General features: G+C 36.0%; 1 protein-coding gene across 3 annotated transcripts in view; it reads left to right on the forward strand.

Annotated features, from left to right (window-relative positions):
* Window positions 1-23,021, forward strand: part of AFG2A (AFG2 AAA ATPase homolog A) — a 335,245-nt gene that overhangs the window by 54,710 nt on the left and 257,514 nt on the right. For all 3 annotated transcript variants that reach the window (XM_059066777.2, XM_067036617.1, XM_059066775.2), the window contains exon 11: window positions 21,405-21,614. In XM_059066777.2, the coding sequence (XP_058922760.1) occupies window positions 21,405-21,614 (210 nt within the window). The remainder of the gene's footprint in view (window positions 1-21,404; window positions 21,615-23,021) is intronic.

Raw genomic sequence — 23,021 nt, forward strand, 5'->3', positions numbered from 1 at the left:
ACCATCTGTTCCCCTAGCTTGCTCCCTCTCCTTGGGCCTCTCTATTCTCTGAGACACAGTAGTATTGAAATTAGGCCAATTAATAACCCTACAATGATCTCTGAGTGTTCAAGGGAAAGGAAGAGTCACATCTCTCACTTTCAATCAAAAGCTAGAAATGATTAAGCTTAGTGAAGAAGGCATGTCAAAAGCCAAGATAGGCCTTTAAAAGCTAGGGCTCTTGTGCCAAATAGTTAGCCAAGTTGTGAATGCAAAGGAAAAGTTCTTGAAGGGAATTAAGTGCTACTCCAGTGAACACATGAATGATGTGGAGAAAGTTTTAGTGGTCTGGATAGAAGATCAAACCAGCTACAACATTCCCTTAAGCCAAAGCCTAATCCAGAGCAAAGCCCAAACTCACTTCAATTCTTTGAAGGGTGGGATAGGTGAGGAAGCTGCAGAAGAAAAGTCTGAAGCGAGCAAATGTCGATTCATGATGTTTAAGGAAAGAAGCCATCTCCATAACATCATAGTGCAAGGTGAAACAGCAAGTGCTGATGGAGAAGCTGCAGCAGGTTATCCGAAAGATCTAGCTAAGATGGTTTAATGAAGGTGGCTACCCTAGACAGCAGATTTTCATTGTAGATGAGACAGCCTTACGTTGGAAGAAGATGCCATCTAGGACTCTAATAGCTAGAGAGGAAAAGTCAGTGCCTGGCTTTAAAGCTTTAAAGGACAGGTTAACTCTTGTTAGGGGCTAGTGCAGCTGGTGACTTTAATTTGAAGCCAGTGCTCATTTACCATTCCAAAAATCCTAGGGTTCTTAACAGTGATGCTAAATCTACTCTGCCTGTGCTCTCTATAAATAGAACAGCAAATCCTGGCTGACAATACATTTGTTTATAACATGGTTTTCTGAATATTTTAAGCCCACTGTTGAGACCTAATACTCAGAAAAAAAGCTTCTTTTCAAAATATTACTGCTCATTGACAATTCACCTGGTCATCCAAGAAGTCTGATGGAGATGTACAACAAGATTAATGTTGTTTTCATGCCTGCTAACGCAACATCCATTCTGCAGGCCATGGATCAAGGCATCATTTCGACTTTCAAGTCTTATTATTTAAGAAATACGTTTTGCAAGGATATAGCTACCATAGGTAGTGATTCCTCTATTGGATCTGGGCAAAGTAAATTGAAAACCTTCTAAAAAGGATTCACTATTCTAGATGCCATTAAGAACATTCATGATTCACAGCAGAGGTCAATACCAACTTTCACAGGAGTTTGGAAGAAGTTGATTCTAACCCTTATGGATGACTTTGAGGGATTCAAGACTTCAGTGGCAGAAGTAACTGCAGATGTGGTAGAAATAGCAAGAGAACTGGAATTAGAATTGGAGCCTGAAGATGTGACTGAGTTGCTGCAATCTCATGATACAATTTGAACGGCTGAGGAGTTGCTTCCTATGGATGAGCAAAGAAAGTGGTTTCTAGAGATGGAATTTACTCCTAGTGAAGATGCTGCGAAAATTGTTGACATGACAACAAAGAAGTTAGAATTTTACATAAACTTAGTTAAAGCAGTGGCAGGGTTTGAGAAGACTGACTCCAATTTTAAAAGAAATTCTACTGTGGTTAAAATGCTATCAAACATCACATACTACAGAGAAATTGTTCGTGAAAGGAAAAGTTGATTGATGTGGCAGACTTCACTGGTGTCTTATTTTAAGAAACTGCCCCAGCCGCCCCAGCCTTCAGCATCCACCCTGGTCAGTCAGCAGCATCGACATCAAGACAAGACTCTCCACCAGCGAAGGATTGTGACTCACTGAGGCTCAGATGATGATTAGCATTTTTTAGCAATAAAGTATTTTTTAATTAAGGTATGCACATTATTTTTTAGACATAATGCTACTGCACACTTAATGGACTACAGTGTAGTGTAAACATAACTTTCACATGCACTGGGAAACCAAAAAATCTGTGTGATTCACTTTATTGCGATATTTGCCTTGCTGAGAGTGGTCTTGAACCAAACCCACAGTATCTCTGAAGAAAGCCTGTAAATAACTTGATGAGTGTTTGCTAAAAACACAGATTTTCATTTACAGTAAAGGAAATCATTGGTAGGGTTAATGTGGTTCTTTTGTGGTACCACCTTTTCACTTCACCTTATACAGATACAGAGTAATTACACACTCATCTGATCTTGTCCCGTAGTCCATCTGTCCCAAACTGTCTTAAATGCCTTCAGCATGACTCCCTATTGATAACCTCTAAGATGAAGTCTAAGCTGTTTAGTTTGGTGTTCGTAACCTGGCTCGTGCCTACTTCACTTTCATCTTACATCGTTCTGTTAAACCATTTTGTATTTTTGCACGTTGTCCTCCTCTCTGCCTGAAAGATTACTTTCTGACCTCTCACTTACCAAAGATCTTGTAATATGATTCCTAATACACACACACAAAGCTAACACATATATGCCTTGTGGTTCTTTTGTCTTACTCGTCTTTGTATCCCCTCTGTTTGGCAAATAGTACCAACTAAACAAAGGTTTGTCGAATGACTGAATATTTTATGTAGCATTTTGTTTCATAATGGTTCTCATTTTGCAGAAATGGTTCTTTTACCTTTTCGTATAAAAATATATGTATATATATTTGGTAACAGCTTTATTGAGAAATAATTCACCTATCAGTCATTCACTTATTTAAAGGGTACAATTCAGTGGCCTAGTATATGCAAAAAGTTGTACAGGCGTCACTACATTTAATTTTAGAACATTTTCATCATTCCCAAAAGAAACCCTATACACTTTGCCCATCATCTCACAACCTGTGCATTCCCCCATTTTTAATTGTTTTTTACTTATTATTGAGTCATACGTATACAAGATACAAGTCCTCTATTCTTATATTTGATATCAGGTATATATGATTTGCAAATATTTTCTCCCATTCAGTGAGCAGCCTCTTTTCATTTTCTTGATAATGTCCTTTGCAGCATAAAAGTTTTTAATTTCAGGGAAGTCCAGTGTCTCTATTTTTTCTTTACTTGTGTGTAGTTTTGGTGTCACATTTAAGAAAGTATTGCCAAATCCAAGGTCAGGAGGATTTACTGTATATTTTCTTCTAAGAGATTATAAGAGTTGCTTATAGTTTTAGCATGTACATTTAGGTCTTTGGTTAATTTTTTTTTTCCCCCAGGTAGGGTTAACCCAGCTCCTCTGTGCGTAACCATGGGACTCTCAAACTCCAACTACAGCTTGGAGTCGTAAACATATATGGGAAAAGTTTTGTTTTTTTTTTAAACTGTGGTAAAATATGCACAACCTGAAATTTACCATTTTAACTAGTCTTAAGTATATAATTTGGTGGTATTAAGTATATTCCCATTGCTGTGCAACCATCACCACCATCTAGTCCTGTAATTTTAATTATTTGGAAGGCTTAAGTTAAATTTAATTTTTTAGTAAATCTAGGACTATTCAGGTTATGTTTTTTTCTTGAGTTTTGGTAGTTTGTATCTTTTAGGGAATTGGTCCATTTTGCCTTAATTGCCTGATTTATGGACATAGTTGTTCATAGTCTTCCTTATTATCTTTTTACTGTCTGTGGGATCAGTAGTGTTTTCTCTTTCATTTCTAACACTCTTAATTTATGTCTTCTCTTTTTTTTCATGATCATTCTGCCTGGAGGTCTAGCAGTTTTATTGATTTTTTTCAAATTATCAGCTTTTTGTTTTATTTTTCTGATTTTGATTTCATTGATTTCTGTGCTAATCTTTGTTATTTCCTTCCTTGTTTGCATTAGGCTTAATCTGGTCTTCTTTAGTTAAAGGTGAGAGCTGTGGTTAGTGAGTTTAGTTTTGTCTCTTCTGGGTCTGTGTTCAGTGCTATAAATAATCATTAAGCATTGTTTTAGCTGTATCCCACATATTTGATATGTTGGATTTTCATTTCCATTTAGTTCAAAATATTTTTTATTTCCTTTGAAACATCTTTAACTTAACATGGTCTACTTTCAAGTGATAATATATCTCATGTATAGTGTAAGAACCTTGAAACAGTATACTTCTCTTGCTCCCATCCTGGCCTTTGTGCTGTTGTCATACATTTTACTTTTATGTGGTTGTAAACCCCAGAGTACATTGTCATCATTTTTGCTCTAAATAGTATTTCCTTTTGAAGCGATTTAAATAATAATAAAGAAAATTTTCTATGTTTACACAATGTAATTACCACTTCCAGCTCTCTTTAGTCTTTTGTGTAGATTCAGGTTTCCATCTGGTATCATTTTCCTTCTTCCTGAAGGGCTTACTTTAACATTTCCTGTAATGCAGGTGTGCTGGTCAAGAATTCTTTCAGTTTTTGCATGTCTCAAAAAAGTCATTATTGGGCTTCCCGGGTGGCGCAGTGGTTGGGAGTCCGCCTGCCGATGCGGGGGACGCGGGTTCGTGCCCCGGTCCGGGAGGATCCCGCGTGCCGCGGAGCGGCTGGGCCCGTGAGCCGTGGCCGCTGGGCCTGTGCGTCCGGAGCCTGTGCTCCGCGGCGGGAGGGGCCACAGCGGTGAGAGGCCCGCGTACCACAAAAAAAAAAAAAAAAAAAAAAAAAAAAAAAAAAAAAAAAAAAAAAAAGTCATTATTTTGTTTTTGTTTTAAAAAGATACTTTTATTGGCTAAAGAATTTAGATTGACAGTGATACCCCTCCCGTTACTCACACACCCCTAGTTCTTTAATGATTTGCTCCACTCTCTGCTTTCTTGCATTATTTTTGAAAAGAAATCTGCTGTTTCCATTTTCATTGTTTTCTGTGTGTAATATATCTTTTTTATTCCTCAGGTTGCTTTTAAGATTTTCTCTTTAACACTTGTTTTAAGCAATTTGATTATCATGTGCCTTGGTAGTTTTCTTCTTGTTTCTTGTGCTAGTTCATTACTCCCCTCACTGGGGACTAAAAATACACATGTACATTTGTCTGCTTGAGATTCTCCCAAAGCCCAGTGATGCTGTGTTCATTTTTTTATATTCCTCTGTTTTCTTTCTCCCTTTGTTTTGTTTGAGAGGGTCTCTATTGCTGTGCCTACCAGTTTGCTAAGCTTTTTTCCCCATTAAAATGTCTAATCAGCTGTTAGTTCCATCCAGTGCATTTTTAAAATTATGGACACTGCAGTATTTCTTTAGAAATTTGATTTTTATCCTTTTTATATTATTTTCTTCTCTACTTAATGCTTTCATGTTTCCTTCATTTGAACATATGCAACACATTTATAATAATAACTGTTATAATGTCCTTGTCTTCTAATTCTATCTGTGTAATTTCTGAATCAGCTTCAAATTATTGATTTTTTTTCCTTATTATAGATTATATTTCCCTGCTTCTTTGCATGCATGATACATTTTGATTGGTTTCCAGAAATTCTGATTTTTATTTTGTTGGGAGCTGAATGCTTTATATTCATAAAAATATTCTTGAGGTTTATTCTGGGGTGTGGTTAAGTTATTTGGAAAGTTTGATCCTTTTTGGTCTTGCCTTTAAATTTTCTCAGGTGGTACCACGGCAATGTTTTGTCTAGGGTTAATTTTTCCCTACTAGTGAGCTAAGATCCTTATCAATATCCTACCTGATGCTCTATAAATTATGAGGGTCCACTCTGGCTGTTGGGAGTCGGCATGCTTCCTTCTAGGTCTCTGGTCCTTTTAGGTCTCTGGTTGCATTTTTTTTTTCCTGGCCTCATTTGTTTTTCTCACATGCATGTACTGATAACTGAATATTTGATGGAGACCCTCTACAGATTTCAGGAGTTCTCTCTCTGTCTCTGTACATCTTTTACCTCTAATACTCTGCCCTGCAATACCTACCTCTGTGACTTCCCCATACTCCTAGCTTCATTTTCTCATCTCAGGGAGACTGTGGGCTCTGCCTAGGTTTCCTCTCCACTGCTGCAATCTGTGACCTTTCTCCAGGCAGTTAGATAGGCACAGTCATAGGGTTTACCTCCTTGTTTCCCTTCTCTGAAGGATCACCCTCCTACATGGCCTGATGGCCAATGTCTTAAGAGTTTGTCAGCTTTTTAAGTTTTTTTCAGACAGAAAGGTAAATCTTATTTCTTTTCCTCCTTGGCTGGAAGCAAAGGTCCCTATTTTGCAGTTTTCAAAAATACCTTTTAATAATTTACATTTAAGCCACAGGGTGGGACATATTCCAGTGCCCCATGTTAGAATCACCATGTCAGAATTTCATGTACTCTTCAGAAAAATGCTTTACAGTTTTTTATATAGGTTTTTTTTTTTTTACATCTTTATTGCGGTGTAATTGCTTTACAACGTTGTGTTAGCTTCTGCTTTACAACAAAGTGAATCAGTTATATGTACACACATATCCCCATATCCCCTCCCTCTTGAGCCTCCCTCCCACCTTCCCTATCCCACCCCTCTAGGTTGTCACAAAGCATCAAGCTGATCTCCCTGTGCTATGCAGCAGCTTCCCATCCATTTTACATTTGGTAGTGTATATATGTCAGTGCTACTCTCTCACTTTGTCCCAACTTCCCCTTCCCACTGTGTCCTCGAGTCTGTTTTCTACGTCTGCGTCTTTATTCCTGCCCTGCCACTAGGTTCATAGTACCATTTTTTTAGATTCCATATATATGTGTTAGCATATGGTATTTGTTTTCCTCTTTCTGACTTACTTCGCTCTGTATGACAGACTCTGGGTCCATCCACCTCATTACAAATAACTCAGTTTCGTTCCTTTTTATGGCTGAGTGATATTTCATTGTATAAATGTGCCACATCTTCTTTATCCATTTATCTGTCAGTGAACATTCAGAATTCTTCCATCTCCTGGCTGTTGTAAATAGTGCTGCAGTGAACGTTGTGGTATATGACTCTTTTTGAATTATGGTTTTCTCAGGGTATATGCCCAGTAGTGGGATTGCTGGGTCATATGGTAGTTCTATTTTTGGTTTTTTAAGGAACCTCCATACTGTTCTCCACAGTGGCTGTATCAATTTACATTCCCACCAACAGTGCAGGAGGGTTCTCTTTTCTCCACACCCTCTCCAGCATTTATTGTTTCTAGATTTTTTGATGACGGCTATTCTGACTGGTGTGAGGTGTTACCTCATTGTGGTTTTGAATTGCATTTCTCTAATGATTAGTGATGTTAGCATCTTTTCATGTGTTTGTTGTCAATCTGTATGTCTTCTTTGGAGAAATGTATATTGAGTTGTCTGGCCATTTTTGGATTGGGTTGTTTGGTTTTTTTGATATGGAGCTGCACGAGCTACTTGTATATTTTGGAGATTAATCCTTTGTCAGTTGCTCCTTTTGCAAATATTTTCTTCCATTCTGAGGGTTGTCTTTTTATCTTGTTTATGGTTTCCTTTGCTGTGCAAAAGCTTTTAAGTTTCATTAGATCCCATTTGTTTATTTTTATTTTTATTTCCATTACTCTAGGAGGTGGGTCAAAAAGGATCTTGCTGTGATTTATGTCGTAGAGTGTTCTGCCTATGTTTTCCTCTAAGAGTTTTATAGTGTCTGGCCTTACATTTAGGTCTTTAATCCATTTTGAGTTTATCTTTGGGTATGGTGTTAGGGAGTGTTCTAATTTCATTCTTTTACATGTAGCTGTCCAGTTTTCCTAGCACCACTTATTGAAGAGACTATCTTTTCTCCATTGTATATTCTTGCCTCCTTTGTCAAAGATAAGGTGATCATATGTGCATGGGTTTATCTCTGGGCTTTCTGTCCTGTTCCATTAACTATATTTCTGTTTTTTTGCCAGTACCATACTGTCTCAATTATTGTAGCTTTGTAGTATAGTCTGAAGTCTGGGAGCCTGATTCCTCCAGCTTCGTTTTTCTTTCTCAAGATTGCTTTGGCTATTCGGGGTCTTTTATGTTTCCATACAAATTGTAAAATTTTTTGTTCTACTTCTGTGAAAAATGCCATTGGTAGTTTGATAGCGATTGCATTGAATCTGTAGATTGCTTTGGATAGTAGAGTCATTTTCACAATGTTGATTCTTCCAATCCAAGTACATGGTATATGTCTCCATCTGTTTGTATCATCTTTGATTTCTTTCTTCCATGTCTTATAGTTTTCTGCATACAGGTCTTTTGCCTCCTTAGGTAGGTTTATTCCTAGGTATTTTATTCTTTTTGTTGCAATGGTAAATGGGAGTTTTTTGGGCTTTTTTGGTTTTTTTTTTTTTAAGTGTTATACAAGTGAACTTTCTCCGGGTATTGACCCAATAGAAAAACCAAAGCTCTAAGGTGGAATGGTATATGATGCAAAGGTGGGAAAGATGGGATAGATTGAGAAAATGTAATCTGAAAATTAGCAGATGTCTGAGAACTCCACGATAAACCTAAGATAAATTTAAAGATGAGTTTAATAGCCTGAGATAAAGTTTCCCTAATGTTCAGGCCTATAGATGGGTAGTGGGGGAGTAGGTGGGAATGTGAGTTTTAGGGAATTCTAAGTTGTTTGTAATTTTATCCTTTGTCTCTCTGTCTTTGTTGGGGGACCTCAAGATCACCCTCAGGCTTGATGATTCACTGGAAGGACTCACTGCACTCAGAAGCTATTATACTCATGGTTATGATTTATTACTGTGAAAGGATACAGATCAAAATACTCAAAAGTGAAAAGTCACATGAGGTGAAGTCCAGGAGAAAACAGGAACAAGCTTCTAGGTGTATTCTCCCAATGGAGTCACTTGGGAGCACACTTAATTCTCCTCTAAATAGTGTGTGACAATATGTGTGAACTGTTATTGACCAGGGAGGCTCACCTGAACCTTGGTTTCCAGGGTTTCATTGCAGGTTAGCCAATGTAGGTATACAGCACTGGCATGTCTGACTTCAGCTTCTTAGATTCTAGCTCTTCCCAGAGCAAGAACAAATGTTCATAAATCACATTGCAGGGTCAACTTATCTGGTCAAACAGGTATGGCATAGCCCAGGGCCTCGGGCATACAAAAACACTCTTAGAGGCACAGTATTTAAAAGGCCCAGATATTCTATCTCCCAGAAGACTGCTAAGGGCCAGTCCTAAAGACTGTCCTTTCTTTGAAATGGGCAGGGTTTGAAAAATGCAGGTTTTCTGATTAAACTTGTCTTGAACAGTATTTACTAAACTCCATACTTTCGTTGGATTTCATTAGTTCCTCCTAATGTCCTTTGTCTATTTCAGGATCCCATCTAAGCTATCACATTACATTCAGTTGTCATGTCTTCTTTGGCTTCTCTGGGCTATGACAGTGTTTCTGTTCTTAACAGTTTTGAGGTATACTGCTTAGGTCTTTTGTATAGAATGACCCTCAATTTGAGTTTGGCTGTCATTTTTACTACGGTTAGGCTGGGATTATGGGGTTTTGGGAGGAAGACCACCGAAATGAAATGACATACTCATCATAGCTTAACAAAACTATAGAATTAATTATCTAAGATAAAACTCCTCCAGCCCCTCAGAAGTACTTAACCAGAATTTAGGCTGATATGCTGCTTACGTACAGCTGTTCTCTTTTCAATAGCATCAAGATCTCTAATGTGTGTAACTTCAGATTTTTCTAGAGACAGCAGGGAAAAGAACAGAAAGTATGACAGTAACTGGTCAAGTCATAGATGAGGGAAGTTAAAATGGGTCTGTTTTCCCAGATTGAATCTGGAATGGTAACGAGTCAGGTCCCTCAGTATGACTCTGCCATTATTCTCATGCATCTCTTCCTTCCCCAAGATGAAAAAGCCAGTATTAGGGGCTGCAAATGGTTCAGTGTCATTCAGTCTCTTTAGTTGCCTCATTGCTACTTATCTTTCATGCCTGTTTAAATATCAGATCTTCTAGAAAGCTGTACTTGACACTCTAGGACCCCCTAGGCCTATTGTGTACTATTTGTAACACCCCGTACAATTTTTTGCCTAGTCTTTAAATTAAATACTTATTAATGTACTTGTTTAATGTCTGCCTCTCCTTTCAGTTTATAAGCTGCATGATGTAGAGACCTTATCAGTCTTGTTCATTTTTTGTATCTCACTCTATATATTCTACCTAGAGCCTGGCTAAGCACTCAGAACCTAACAGCCTTTTGCACTAAGATGAATATATTTGAGTGAATGAGTGAATACATAAGTGAGTAAATAAATGGATATTTGATATTAAAACCTCTTTTAGTGTACCTATAGGAGTCTGACTTTCTTGTTGATACCTGCAGCAGAGGAGACCCGTACTTGTCAGAACTTATAAAAGATGGCACAGTTAGACAACATTTACCATAGGACAGTTAATTTTTTCTCAGCAATCTACCACTTAGGCTTGGTCACTTCTCTGAGACTTGCTTGACCTGTCTCAGTGAACTTAGTATATGTCTAGGATAAATGTCTAATTTCTCTAGGCAGCTTCTTTCTCTAGGATTTTCTTGTGGCATCTTCTGGCCTGATTCTCAAGTTGATCCTGTCCCACTAACCTTCATCCCCCTAGCTATTACGTGCAGCACATTTAGCAGCCAGGGACCAGCTTTGAGTATAAAGGTAAAATCTTTTATTCTCTTGCTAAATATTGCCCATTAAGACTGTGCTGTAAGGATTGTTTCCTAGTATCTCTTTTACCCCTTTTCAGGGCTTTCTCCTTATATCTGTAGACCTCAAACCAAAACAACATAGAGAATAACCAATGCGCTCTGGCCAGCAGCATTGGTTATTCTCCCCCATGTTGGAACTTCCTTTCTGGTCTGCATCTCAGGACATAGTCGGGACTGCTTAGGAAGTTTGCTTACATGAGTGTGCTCAGCTTTCTGACAAAGAAGGGCCTCTTTGCCTTCTATTTAACAAAAACTTGGAGCATCCCTTTAGCCAGTCTTGTCAGCGGAAGATTTTTCTCTGTATATATGCAAACATTTTTATTGTCAACCGACCATCAAAGGAGATTCAGAGGAAATGGTTTGAATTTATGACCCAACTATTTGGACAGATCTGGGCTAGAAAATGTCTTGAAAAGCATATGTATAGCCCTTGTACACTATTACATGTTGGCAACGTTTTTTACTAGTTCTGACCACACATGTTGGTTTATTCCTAACTCTCTCCTGTTTTCCCCATCTCACTTCCTACAGCCTGTCTCCCTGCCATTTCTACCCCTTCTGCTACTTTTTTTTTTTTAAGATAACCCAAGAGAAATGTGCATCTGCCCATTAATTTATTCCTATACCAAACAAACATTGAGCATCTGTAATATACAGGCACTGTGTTAGAAAGGTCCTGGTGATACCTACATATGTAACAAAAGAGCTTTTCTGTTTGATTATTATTCACTTATATCACAAATTCTCAAAGACGAATAATCTGAACAAAACTCATTTAAAAACTTTTACTATTTGAAACATTTTTGGGGGGGCCTTTTATATGATTTCTTTTAATTTTGGGGCATTTGGTCATACATTATTTACATGTGGTTGATTTTAAATTCGCTTGAGAAACTTGTGACCATGTGCTTCTTTAGTTCCTGGGCTTGGGGCCCAATCAGTAGAAGTCCTGATCTCTTTCCTCTGTTCCTGTATTTTTCATTTCTTTTATCCATACTCCTTTATCTTTTCCTAGTTCTGCTATGCCAAATAAGAGTGGCAGAGGTTACTAAGTTTCCTTAAATATTCAAAGCATTTTATGCTGAATGCAGTTAAATTATTCAAGGAATTTGGTAAATTAGGAAAATATAAAATATTTTAATGAGATATGAAGAATTTTCTAGGTAAGACTTTATGTCATTTTCATGGTGTGAGTTTTACTTTTTTAAAATTATTGCTGCTATTGTTTTTTTTTCTTGTTTAAAGTTTCCATTTTTGTGAGACTTTTCCCTGTTTATTAAACAAAAGTAAGTAGTTTTATAAAAACTCATTTTGGAAATGATTAACCCTTTTTAAGTTGTATTAAGGCAGAAAGTTTTTTGATCTAAGGGAGACTTATTTAGATAATTACTATTTTATTTATAAGATTTGACTTCATATATAGCCCGCTCTCTGAGCACAGCTCATAGTAAACTTATTAAAGTGGGATTGTAATGTAAATGCTATTTTTGAAATTGAACTCAGGTTTTAATATAAGCACTAAACTGATTATGAAATCTTTAGTTTGAAATTTGGTTAAAATATTTGCCTTTAAGTTGATCATTATTTCCATGCTTTTTGGAATATCTATTTTATTTTTACTTGAATAGTTCCTTTCTTCTTTACCTTAATGTTTTCTTTTATTAATTAGGAATTATAGGAGCATCTGGCTCCCATAGTCTTTATAATGTGTTTCAGTGAGATTCTGAAATGCGATTTACTAAAGAACAGCAAAATCACTTGGATTAGTGGCAGTTTGCAATTAGTGGCAAAGTTTTGTTGTAGTTTCTTATATTCTTTCTCATCTACTTTTTTTTTAAAGCATTCTGTGCTCTTTCCTGTGAAAATGTTCGATATTTCAACCTAGCAATCTTATAGAAAACAGGAGGGGAAAAGCTGAGTCAAGAAAGAAAAGAGAAGGAAAAAACACTACATGCTCAGCCCCTTCTACCACACTGTGCAGGGCCCTTCTCCATAATTTTACCTGCCTCATGCTCCACTTCAATTTTCAGAGTCCTCCTGTAGTGGGTTTTGTATTTTGTGTGAAGTTTGTATTTTTAATCAATTTGGGGGTGGCGGGAGAGAGGCTGTAGATGGTTTATGGTACCATAGTGGAACTGGAACTTTGACTTGTTTTTTTAAGAAACCTCGATAGAATGTTTTTTTTAAGCATGGGGAAAAATATTTTGTCCTTCACCTTATAAAGCTAATGGCTTTCACATATTTTTACTTAGATCTAAGAACATATTTTGAACACTTAACTGCATCCTAATTTTGCTTTGTCTCCATTAAAGAAGCATCTGGAAATGTGTTTTATTTCTTTTGGATCTTAGAGGTGGGTTTTCTCAACTTATTTCTTTCTGCATTATGTAGTATCCCTAGTAATTTGGTATCCTTATGATTTCTTATCAAAATAAATCTATTTTAAATATTTGAATTGTTAAGAAGCCTGTGTATGGCCCAGCAGAGAATTGCCAACGCACGTGCTAGTGCCTGGCTTCTTATCCATATGTTGGGACTTGTTAGTGTGAAAGAACAAAGTGAAAGGCACTCTTTGTTGCCAAGTTTTCTATAAAAATAACACTTTCAAAAGAATTTTTGTGCCTGGCAGTGTAAAACTTGGCACCTAGAAAATAAGAGGATCTTGACTCATAGATGTATAAGGACACCGTGAGTCCCTCTGGAGCTACCGAATTCCTCTCTCATAGTAATTCTCCTAGTTCATTCATTTTTATTTTGTCCTCTTGGAACTTGTCCATAAAAGTTTTTTTGTTTTGTTTTGTTTTAACCTAATCATCAGGTCTCTACTTCTGTGGGTGTGCAGTTTGAATTGAGTTTTTGTTTTTTGGGTCTGTTTTTTTTTTTTTTTTTTGATTTATATATTGTTGGATGCTTGCTCAGAAAGTACTGTGAGATATTTGTGGGGGATATTTCCCTTGGGAAATTTATGTCACTGCACTGTCTGTGCTTGTTTGATAGCTGTTCCGTCACTTCTAACTTTATTATTAATTCAAAAAGTTATAAAGCCATATGTGAGCAGCTGTTCACTATTTTCATCAGGACAAAATAAGAAGGCAAGGACCCAAGTATAGTATTATCAGGAGTGATTTAGGTTAGATTGTAGGAATAGTTTTCTGGCAGTTATGATATAGTATAACTTATTTAAGAGAGTTACAGAATTTAAAATAATTTTAAAGAGCATAAAATAGTATTTGTTGAAAGATGAGAGGACTTGAAAGATGAAATACTGACTGAAGGTAGGATAGTGAACCAGCTAGTTTGTGAAGTTCTAGTTTTAGGATTTTATGATTTCATGCTGGTGCTTATTCTTCTCTTACTGACTAATTTTCCCATAACTTTCTGTGCTTTAAGACTCTCCTATGCAATAGTATTTTAAAGCCAATTTATTTTTAATAGGTATCTTAGCTATACAAAGACCCATCGTTTATTTGGCATTCAGGTGCTAAATTAAAATGCAAAACTTGTTTGCCTTTATTTTAAGAAATGTAGTAATCAGACAAAAAGAAAAAGAATAGAAAAGTTATGGTAATTAAATATCGTTAATGAAACTACAAATGTAATGGCTTGATTGTCCTTTATCTTTTGTCACTAGTCCTTTAAAATATGACTATTCATTGTAATCATCTTTCAGACATTTAAATAATACCTACCTAGGATTTATTAGTTAACATGTGCCAGGCAAAGTGCAGTTAATGGAATATTTACTATACTGTTTGATTCTCACAATAATCCTGAGAGCTTAGGTTTTATTGTCCCCTATTACAGATGAGAAAGAAGTTTAGAGAGATGAAGCAAATTGCCCAAAGTGATACAGTAACTAGTAATTTCATACAAAAAAAGTATGATTTTTTTAAAACGCAGAATATAGAATTGTGTATATGTTATGATCTCAATGAAAACGCATGCACAGGTATTTGAAAGACTAGAAGGTACTACACCAAAATACTAAAAAAGGTTACTTTTAGGTGTTGGGAAATAGGTAATTCTTATATTGTCCTTTGTCATTTCTTATAGGCTGTACTTTTATAATAGCTATCCTCATAAACATATGAGGTGGGAATTGCTATTATTACTTTCATATTCTAACAGCTTGACATAAGTCTTTCATATATGCAACATTTTCCAAATCTCTGTCCTCACTATCTCACATATTTAAGAATATCTTAACCTATTTTATATTTTTTTCAGTAGTTTTTGTATTAATTTGTGTGAAGACAGATATTTTATGTCTTTAGACAAAGACTGTGTTTTTTAAGATACTTTTCTTATTCTTCTTTCTAGATTAAAAATATTTGGAGATATTATCTCACTTACCTTTGTGCGCTTACAGGCTCTAAGACAAGTTGAGCACATATAAGACATTTCCCAAAGTTCATTGAATTTCTTTCCCTTGTAAATTCCAACCACAGTACAGTAATTGGAAACTAACTCCTTAATTTTCAAATATGGTTTTTTTCTCTTTTAATGTAACTTTCGTTTACACAATTGCCCAAGGTCTGAATCCTGACTGTTACCCTTGATTTCGTTTTCTTTTTTTACCATCTCCTCTCCAAATCTAATTAATTATCAAGACTCATTGATTAGCCTTGTTTAATATAGTTTTTATCCTTTTTGTTTTCTCCATAGCCCTACTGCTACTACAGTAGTGCAGATAACCACAGTCTCTTATAGGAATTACTGTAGAAGCCTCTCCTCCTCACCCTCCCAATTCTAATCTCCTCTACTTTATAACTACAGTGGTCTTCCAGCAGTCTGATCATGTCATTTCCCTGATTAAATTGCTCTCCATTGCTCTCAGGATAAAGTCTAAATTTCTTGATGTTTTATGAGTCTTCAAGGTCTGAAAGCTCCATATGCTGGCTAACCTCTTTTATTTCTACTCCTCTTCTAGCTCTCTAAATTCTAGCCATACTGAATTACTTTGATTTCGTTTTCCTAATGTATAATGCTTTTTTTTACCTTTGTCTTCTCCACGGCATTTGCTGTTACTTTCAGCTGGCTAATTTCTGTGTTTATTAGATCCCACCTCATATGTCACTTCTGAAAAGCTTTTCCTGACCGTCCATTTAAACTCTGTGACTACCCTTTTAGCATATACCAGGCTTTATAGTAATTGCATAATTATGAAATATGCCTTTTTAAGGAAATAGTCCACCAGGTCAAAAACTCAGTATGGACAGGAACTACTTTGTTTCCAGGAACCAGCATAGTATGAAATAGGCATTTAGTCAGTATTTAATAGATTAGTTGATGTTTCTGCAGATGACTTTGCCTCAAATTTTCCTGAGAGTCTAGAGACCTTCTGACATAATGCCCTTAGCTCCCTGCTTTCCTGCCAGTCTTAAACTTTTTATCTTTATCTTTTACTCTCCTTTTCTATCACTGCTTAGGGGGATAAATACTTAACTGAAATATAAAGTGGAAAATATAAGTGCAATAGAAGTAGAGGGGTATTAACTATCTTTCAAGAAGTTTAGTGGTGAGAAAGGAGGAGATATAATATTAGGTAGAAATAATATCAAAGTAAGGTTGTTTTGAAGGATAGGGAGAAAAAGGAAATATTTGTAGGCTAAGGAAAAAATATAGTGAAGAATATAATTAAAGCAGGAATAGAGAGAGACAGTTGGTGAAGCAAGAGCCCCGAAGGTCAGGAGATAGGAAGGGGATAGGATTGTTTCACTTTTCTGCTGGTCCTTACAGCCTTCAGGGAAATGGACCAACTCCTCAGTATAGACTACTAGTCCATGCAGTGGCATTGGTGTTTTGGCCTGTTCCATGTCCAGTGAACATTCAGTTTTCTGGTAAGAGCATCTTCATTTCTCTTGAGGAACATGCCTTCTTCAGCTCCTGGTCCAGCTGACACTGTTTGCTACTATTCCCTGATCCCTAACTAAAAAGATCATTTTTTATGATATGGACTTCCTTATCTTTTATTTTGGTGATTTCCTTGTGTGTTCCATGTGGGTTTAATATCTTATATTAGGTTCTTTTAAATGACTCTTTTTAAACATTTTTTTAAAGACTGATTAAAAACCAAACACACTCAAATGTATTAAATACCAAATTTTATCATATTGAAAATTATCAGGTTGTATTGCCAGGTTTATTTAGTTTCATATATATCTGAGAAAAACATCCTCCTAGCCATTTATAGGCATATCACTGAATTTTGTTTTAAGTGCTATTAATTAGGAAGGATATAGTTCTGTACTAATCTTGAAGAAAATTTTATCTGTATGTATGCTTATTAAGTTAGCTTAAGTAAATATTCTGCTATAATACTCAAGATATAACTCAAACATGCTCCAAGGTACGGAATAGCTGTTCCTCATGGAGCATGTTCTCCAACAGAGCATGCTGTTCTCATTGTATAGGTATAATAGTTGCATAGTAACAACTGAATGGGTATCTTGCAGCATCATAACAATAACATAGTATCATTTTAGTTCTTATAAGTTGCTTCCCTGACTTGTGTGTCTATGATAGTTATAAATACAGCTTTTATCCATTATATATAACATATACATACTGTCTCTCTCTGTATGCATGTATGCATGTGTATGCATGTATGTATGTGTATGCATGTATGTGTGTATTGTGTGTATGTATATATGCCACTCTTAAAAGGCATAAAAATAAACTCTACTGATTGAATAAACCACTATCCAGTAACCTCATTGCCAAATCTACTGACCATTTCTTTTTAATTCTCTCTACTTTCTTACCTGTTAATTTTTAATAGTTGTTGACTACCCTCCTTAAAAATGTCTTCCCAGAATGTTTATTTTCGTGAGAGGTATGCTAAAGTATTTAGAAGTGTCATACCTGCAGCCTACTTTAAAAGGTTCAACAGAAAATTTAAAAATTGATAGCGTCTGGCCTTACATTTAGGTCTTTAATCCATTTTGAGTTTATTTTTGTGTATGGTGTTAGGGAGTGTTCTAATTTCATTCTTTTACATGTAGCTGTCCAGTTTTCCCAGCACCACTTATTGAAGAGGCTGTCTTTTCTCCATTGTGTATTCTTGCCTCCTTTATCAAAAATAAGGTGACCATATGTGCATGGGTTTATCTCTGGGCTTTCTGTCCTGTTCCATTGATCTATATTTCTGTTTTTATGCCAGTACCATACTATCTTGATTACTGTAGCTTTGTAGCATAGTCTGAATTCCAGGAGCCTGATTCCTCCAGCTCCGTTTTTCTTTCTCAAGATTGCTTTGGCTATTCGGGGTCTCTGTTGTTTCCATACAAATTGTGAAATTTTTTGTTCTAGTTCTGTGAAAAATGCCAGTGGTCGTTTGATAGAAATTGCATTGAATCTGTAGGTTGCTTTGGGTCATATAGTCATTTTCACAATGTTGATTCTTCCAATCTAAGAACATGATATATCTCTCCATCTGTTTGTATTATCTTTCACTTCTTTCATCAGTGTCTTATAGTTTTCTGCATACAGGTCTTTTGTCTCCTTAGGTAGGTTTATTCCTAGGTATCCAAAAATGGGCAGAAGACCTAAATAGACATTTCTCCAAAGAAGATATGCAGATTGCCAACAAACACATGAAAGGATGCTCAACATCACTAATCATTAGAGAAATGCAAATCAAAACTACAATGAGATATCACCTCACACCAGTCAGAATGGCCATCATCAAAAAATCTACAAACAATAAATGCTGGAGAGGGTTTGGAGAAAAGGGAACCCTCTTGCACTGTTGGTGGGAATGTAAGTTGATACAGCCACTATGGAGAACAGTATGGAGGCTCCTTAAAAAACTAAAAATAGAACTACCATACAACCCAGCAATCCCACTACTGGACATATACCCTGAGAAAACCATAATTCAAAAAGAGTCATGTAAAAAAAAAAAAAAAAAAAAAAAAAGTCATGTACCACAATGTTCATTGCAGCTCTATTTACAATGGCCAGGACATGGAAACAACCTAAGTGTCCATTGACAGATGAATGGATAAAGAAGATGGATGTGGCACATATATACAATGGAATATTACTCAGCCATAAAAAGAAACGAAATTGAGTTATTTGTAGTGAGGTGGATGGACCTAGAATCTGTCATACAGAGTGAAGTAATTCAGAAGGAGAAAAACAAATACTGTATACTAACACATATATATGGAATCTTTAAAAAAACAAAACAAAACAGGTTCTGAAGAACCTAGGGGCAGGACAGGAATAAAGATGCAGATGTAGAGAATGGACTTGAGGACACAGGGAGGGGGAAGGGTAAGCTGAGACGAAGTGAGAGAGTGACATGGACATATATACACTACCAAACGTAAAATAGATAACTAGTGGGAAGCAGCTGCATAGCACAGCACAGGGAGATCAGCTCGGTGCTTTGTGACCGTCTAGAGGGGTGGTATAGGGAGGATGGGAGGGAGACGCAAGAGGGAGGAGTTATGGGGATGTATGTATATGTATAGCTGATTCACTTTGTTATAAAGCAGAAACTAACACACCATTGTAAAGCAATTATACTCCAATAAAGATGTTAAAATATAAATAAAAATTGATAAAGTATGTGTGTTTTTGTGTGTATTGTGTGTGTGTGTGTGTGTGGAGAGAGAGAGAAGGAGAAAATGAGAGCACGTACTAAAGCAAAAGTGATAAATATTAAAAATTGGTGAATTTTGGTAGAGCATATATTCACTTATGGTACTGACTTTTCTTCAACTTTTGCATGTTTGAAAATTTTCAAAATTAAGTTAAAAAGTAGAAGAAAACGATAAAGGAAAGATCAGAAACACCAGAGAGCACCAGCAGGAACTACACATCAGGGTGTGACAGCTCTGCTGCACTTCTGCCTGTATCAGGCCTTGGTTATATAAGCACAGTCACCTTCTGTGGTAAACAGTCACTTTGTTCCTGCTGATGACAGCTGGATGTTTTTAGGGCCATAAGATCATGTGTACTCATCTCAAGTTTAATTTTATTAATTGGTGAAATCAGAAATCAGTTAGGAAAAAAAAGTTAAAATAAAACCCAAGGCTAATGAGGTTGCAGGGAAGCATACATGTATCGCTCATGCCATTAAAATAGATGAAGTGGTTGGGATAGCAAACTGGCATCATGTATTAAGAGACCTAAAATGTTCATGCCTTTTAATCCAATAATCTCACTTCTCAAAGTAACTCCCAAGAAAGCCATTTAGAAAAAAATAATTAAATCTGAGCTCAGGGTTATGGTTGATAATACAGAATTCTTGTTCTGTGAACAAAAACCAGAAACAATAGAATGCCCCCCCAAAACCATGCAAGTTCATTTGGGAAAAGTAATCTTTTCCTGATAGTAACAAACAAACAAAACCCTTCTCTTTTTTGGGTTTGTAGATTGTTTTCTGACTTTTCTTCCTCTTTCTTTTTCTTCCTCTTCCCTCTTAAATGTAGGTAGCATCCATAGACATGCCTTTCAGCCTTTCATCCACATTTCTCTTCTCATGGTTGACTACTTTAATTGATCTCATGGTGTCTATTGTTTGCATGTAGATATCTCTGAAATCTAACATTTCGACCCTATTCTTTTTCCAGAGCTCCATTTGTGATATATGTTCAACTCCGTTTGTGATGTATATTCAATTGTGAATGTGTGCAATTCTGTGTATCCAAAAAAACCATCTTATTTATTTTCTCTCCTACTGATCATTTTTTCTGTGGTCTATATTCTTCTTACCAGTCCATCATGAAATCTTTAGCTTCAGATTCTCCCTTTCTTCCTCTGCCTTCAAAACCCTCAGCTGTAGACCTGTAGTATTTTTCTGGTGTGTCTTCATCATCTCCATGTGGTTAACCTAGCTCAGGCTTTTTTTTTTTTTTAAAGGATGTTCGTGATAGATCCTTAATTGTTCTCCCTGCACTTTCTCTCCTCTCTAATGAATCTTGTCAGAGAAGTCTTTCTGAAGCACAGATCAGACCATATCACTTTCTAGATTAAAAACCTTCAAAGACTTCTTATGAATAAAGAGATTCGTGAAATCCATCTAGTCTTCAGGGTCTTCCACTATATAGCTTGAACCTACTTTTCTATTTTTTTTTCCCTCCCTTAAATCCATCTTCCTCTCATCTTCTTCATACTTCCTTCTGAGCTTTTCATAATTTTTTGGCCTCTATCTGACATTGTCCCTCTTTTCACATTTCTGGGTCTCATCCATGCTTCAAGAGTTGGCTTTCAGATTTGCCTTCCAGCTGGGAATAATCTTCTTCCTGGGAAGTCCCAAAGCCTTTTTCTGTTTCTTTGTTATTGTGGTTAGTATGCTTTCCATTGTACTATGGTTATTTATGTGCATGTTACTGGTAGTTGTTAAGTTCTTTAAAGTCTGGATTTATGTCTTATCTATCTCCTTTGTACACTATATGGTACATAGTTCTCAATGAATATTTATTAAGTAAATATCTAAAGAGCTATCTTGTTTGGGGGGCCTTTTGGGGTGAACAAAATTTTGAGGATTCTTTATTAATATACCAAAGGCAGAAAAGATTACATGTTCCATAAGGACCTACAGAAATATATTTTAAAGTAATTTTGCTAAAAAAGAAATATAAGAACTTAGATATATAGATGAGACCTTGGATCACCGATTCAAACCGTTTTCAAACAGATGAAAGCTAGTTTTCACAGCCACATAGAATAGAATATAGACTTACCAGAATGTTCAATCGTTTAACCAGTTACTTATACAAGTCTTGGCAAACAGAAACATTTTGCTTTTCTTTAGTATTTCTCTAATACGCAGCTCACATCTTATAAACTCCTAATTTACTTATTATTTGTTTGTTTGTTTTGCAGGTATCCTGGTCAGATATAGGAGGACTGGGAAATATCAAACTGAAGCTGAAACAGGCTGTGGAATGGCCCTTGAAACATCCCGAGTCTTTCACCCAAATGGGTATTCAGCCACCTAAAGGAGTTCTTTTGTATGGGCCTCCTGGATGTTCTAAAACAATGATTGCAAAGGCTTTGGCCAATGAGAGTGGGCTGAATTTCCTAGCTGTAAAGGTAGGGTGTTAAATTTTTTAACTGCTACTCTGTCTTCTAGGCACCCCCATCCAATCCTCTGATTCCTACCCTAAGGAGAGCATAAAAGGCCATCTTAAGGAGTAGTTGATTTTTATTTGAGATTGATGGCAATATAATATAGGGAGATGGGAGATAAATAAATTAGTGCCTATAATCAGCAAATCATGGTTTAGTTTCTTGATTCTCAATATTTCTTACACACATGTGTAATAGAAACCAGTTTTCTTTAGTTTCTACATTTTTAAATTGTACTAATCACTTTTGTTTAACCAAGACTTAATTATAAATTTGATTGAATTTAATAAATTTAATATTTACAAACATAGTATTTTAAAAGAAATCAAATACCTTATATGGTACAAATCATTTTTTAAAAATATATATTCATTATTTATTTGGCTGCGTCAGGTCTCAGTTGCAGCACACGGGCTCTTTGTTGCAGCATGTGGACTTCTCTAGTTGTGGCACATGGGCTCCAGAGTGCATGGGCTCAGTAGTTGTGGCATGTGGGCTCTCTAGTTGCGGCACGTGGGCTGTAGAGAGCACAGGCTTAGTTGCCCCGTGGCATGTGGGATCTTAGTTCCCCAACCAGGGATCAAACCTGTGTCCCCTGCATTGGAAGGCGGATTCTTAACCACTGGACCACCTGGGAAGTCCCTGAAAATAAATTTTTTAAAAACACTTTCCCAGTCAGAAGATATATATATACATTATTTATATTCTGAAACACACACATGCATATTTTATTTGTTTACTGCCCTGCCCTATTACTTGGGATAGATTATCTTACCTGATATGTAGTTTTGCATTTACTATAGGACTAGATATTAATTTTGTTATTAACTTCTGTGTAACATGATAATATATCCATTTACTAAATATATATATATATTTTAGTATATATGTATATATAAAACCTTAAATCCATTTCTGTAGACTTTATCACAAAAATATATATTTAAATATGTTAACTATCAAAGTCATTTCAGAAAAGGTACATAATTTATTTTGATGTTGTCAGGGAATTTTTTTTGTAATAAAGTATGTTTTTTTAATCATAAAACATTGAAATCATTGGCAGGTTAAACGTATAAAACCTATTTCAGAGTGTTAGTCTTTTACTTTACTGTTGACCCTTGAACAACGTGAGTTTGAACTGTGTGGTTCCACTTATACGTGGATTTTTTTTTCTATAGTAAAACTCTAGTATTACATTATCCAAGGTGGGTTGAATCCGCGGATATGGGGAAACTGTGTAAATGGAGGGCCGACTATAAGTTATACTAACTATAAGTTACACTAAGTTATACTTAGAATTTTGACTGCATGGAGGGTCAGAGCTCTTCACCCCCACACTTCAAGGATTAGCTATACTTAAAATTTTTT

Source organism: Kogia breviceps, chromosome 6 (genome assembly GCF_026419965.1).
Source record: "Kogia breviceps isolate mKogBre1 chromosome 6, mKogBre1 haplotype 1, whole genome shotgun sequence".
NCBI lineage: Eukaryota > Metazoa > Chordata > Mammalia > Artiodactyla > Physeteridae > Kogia > Kogia breviceps.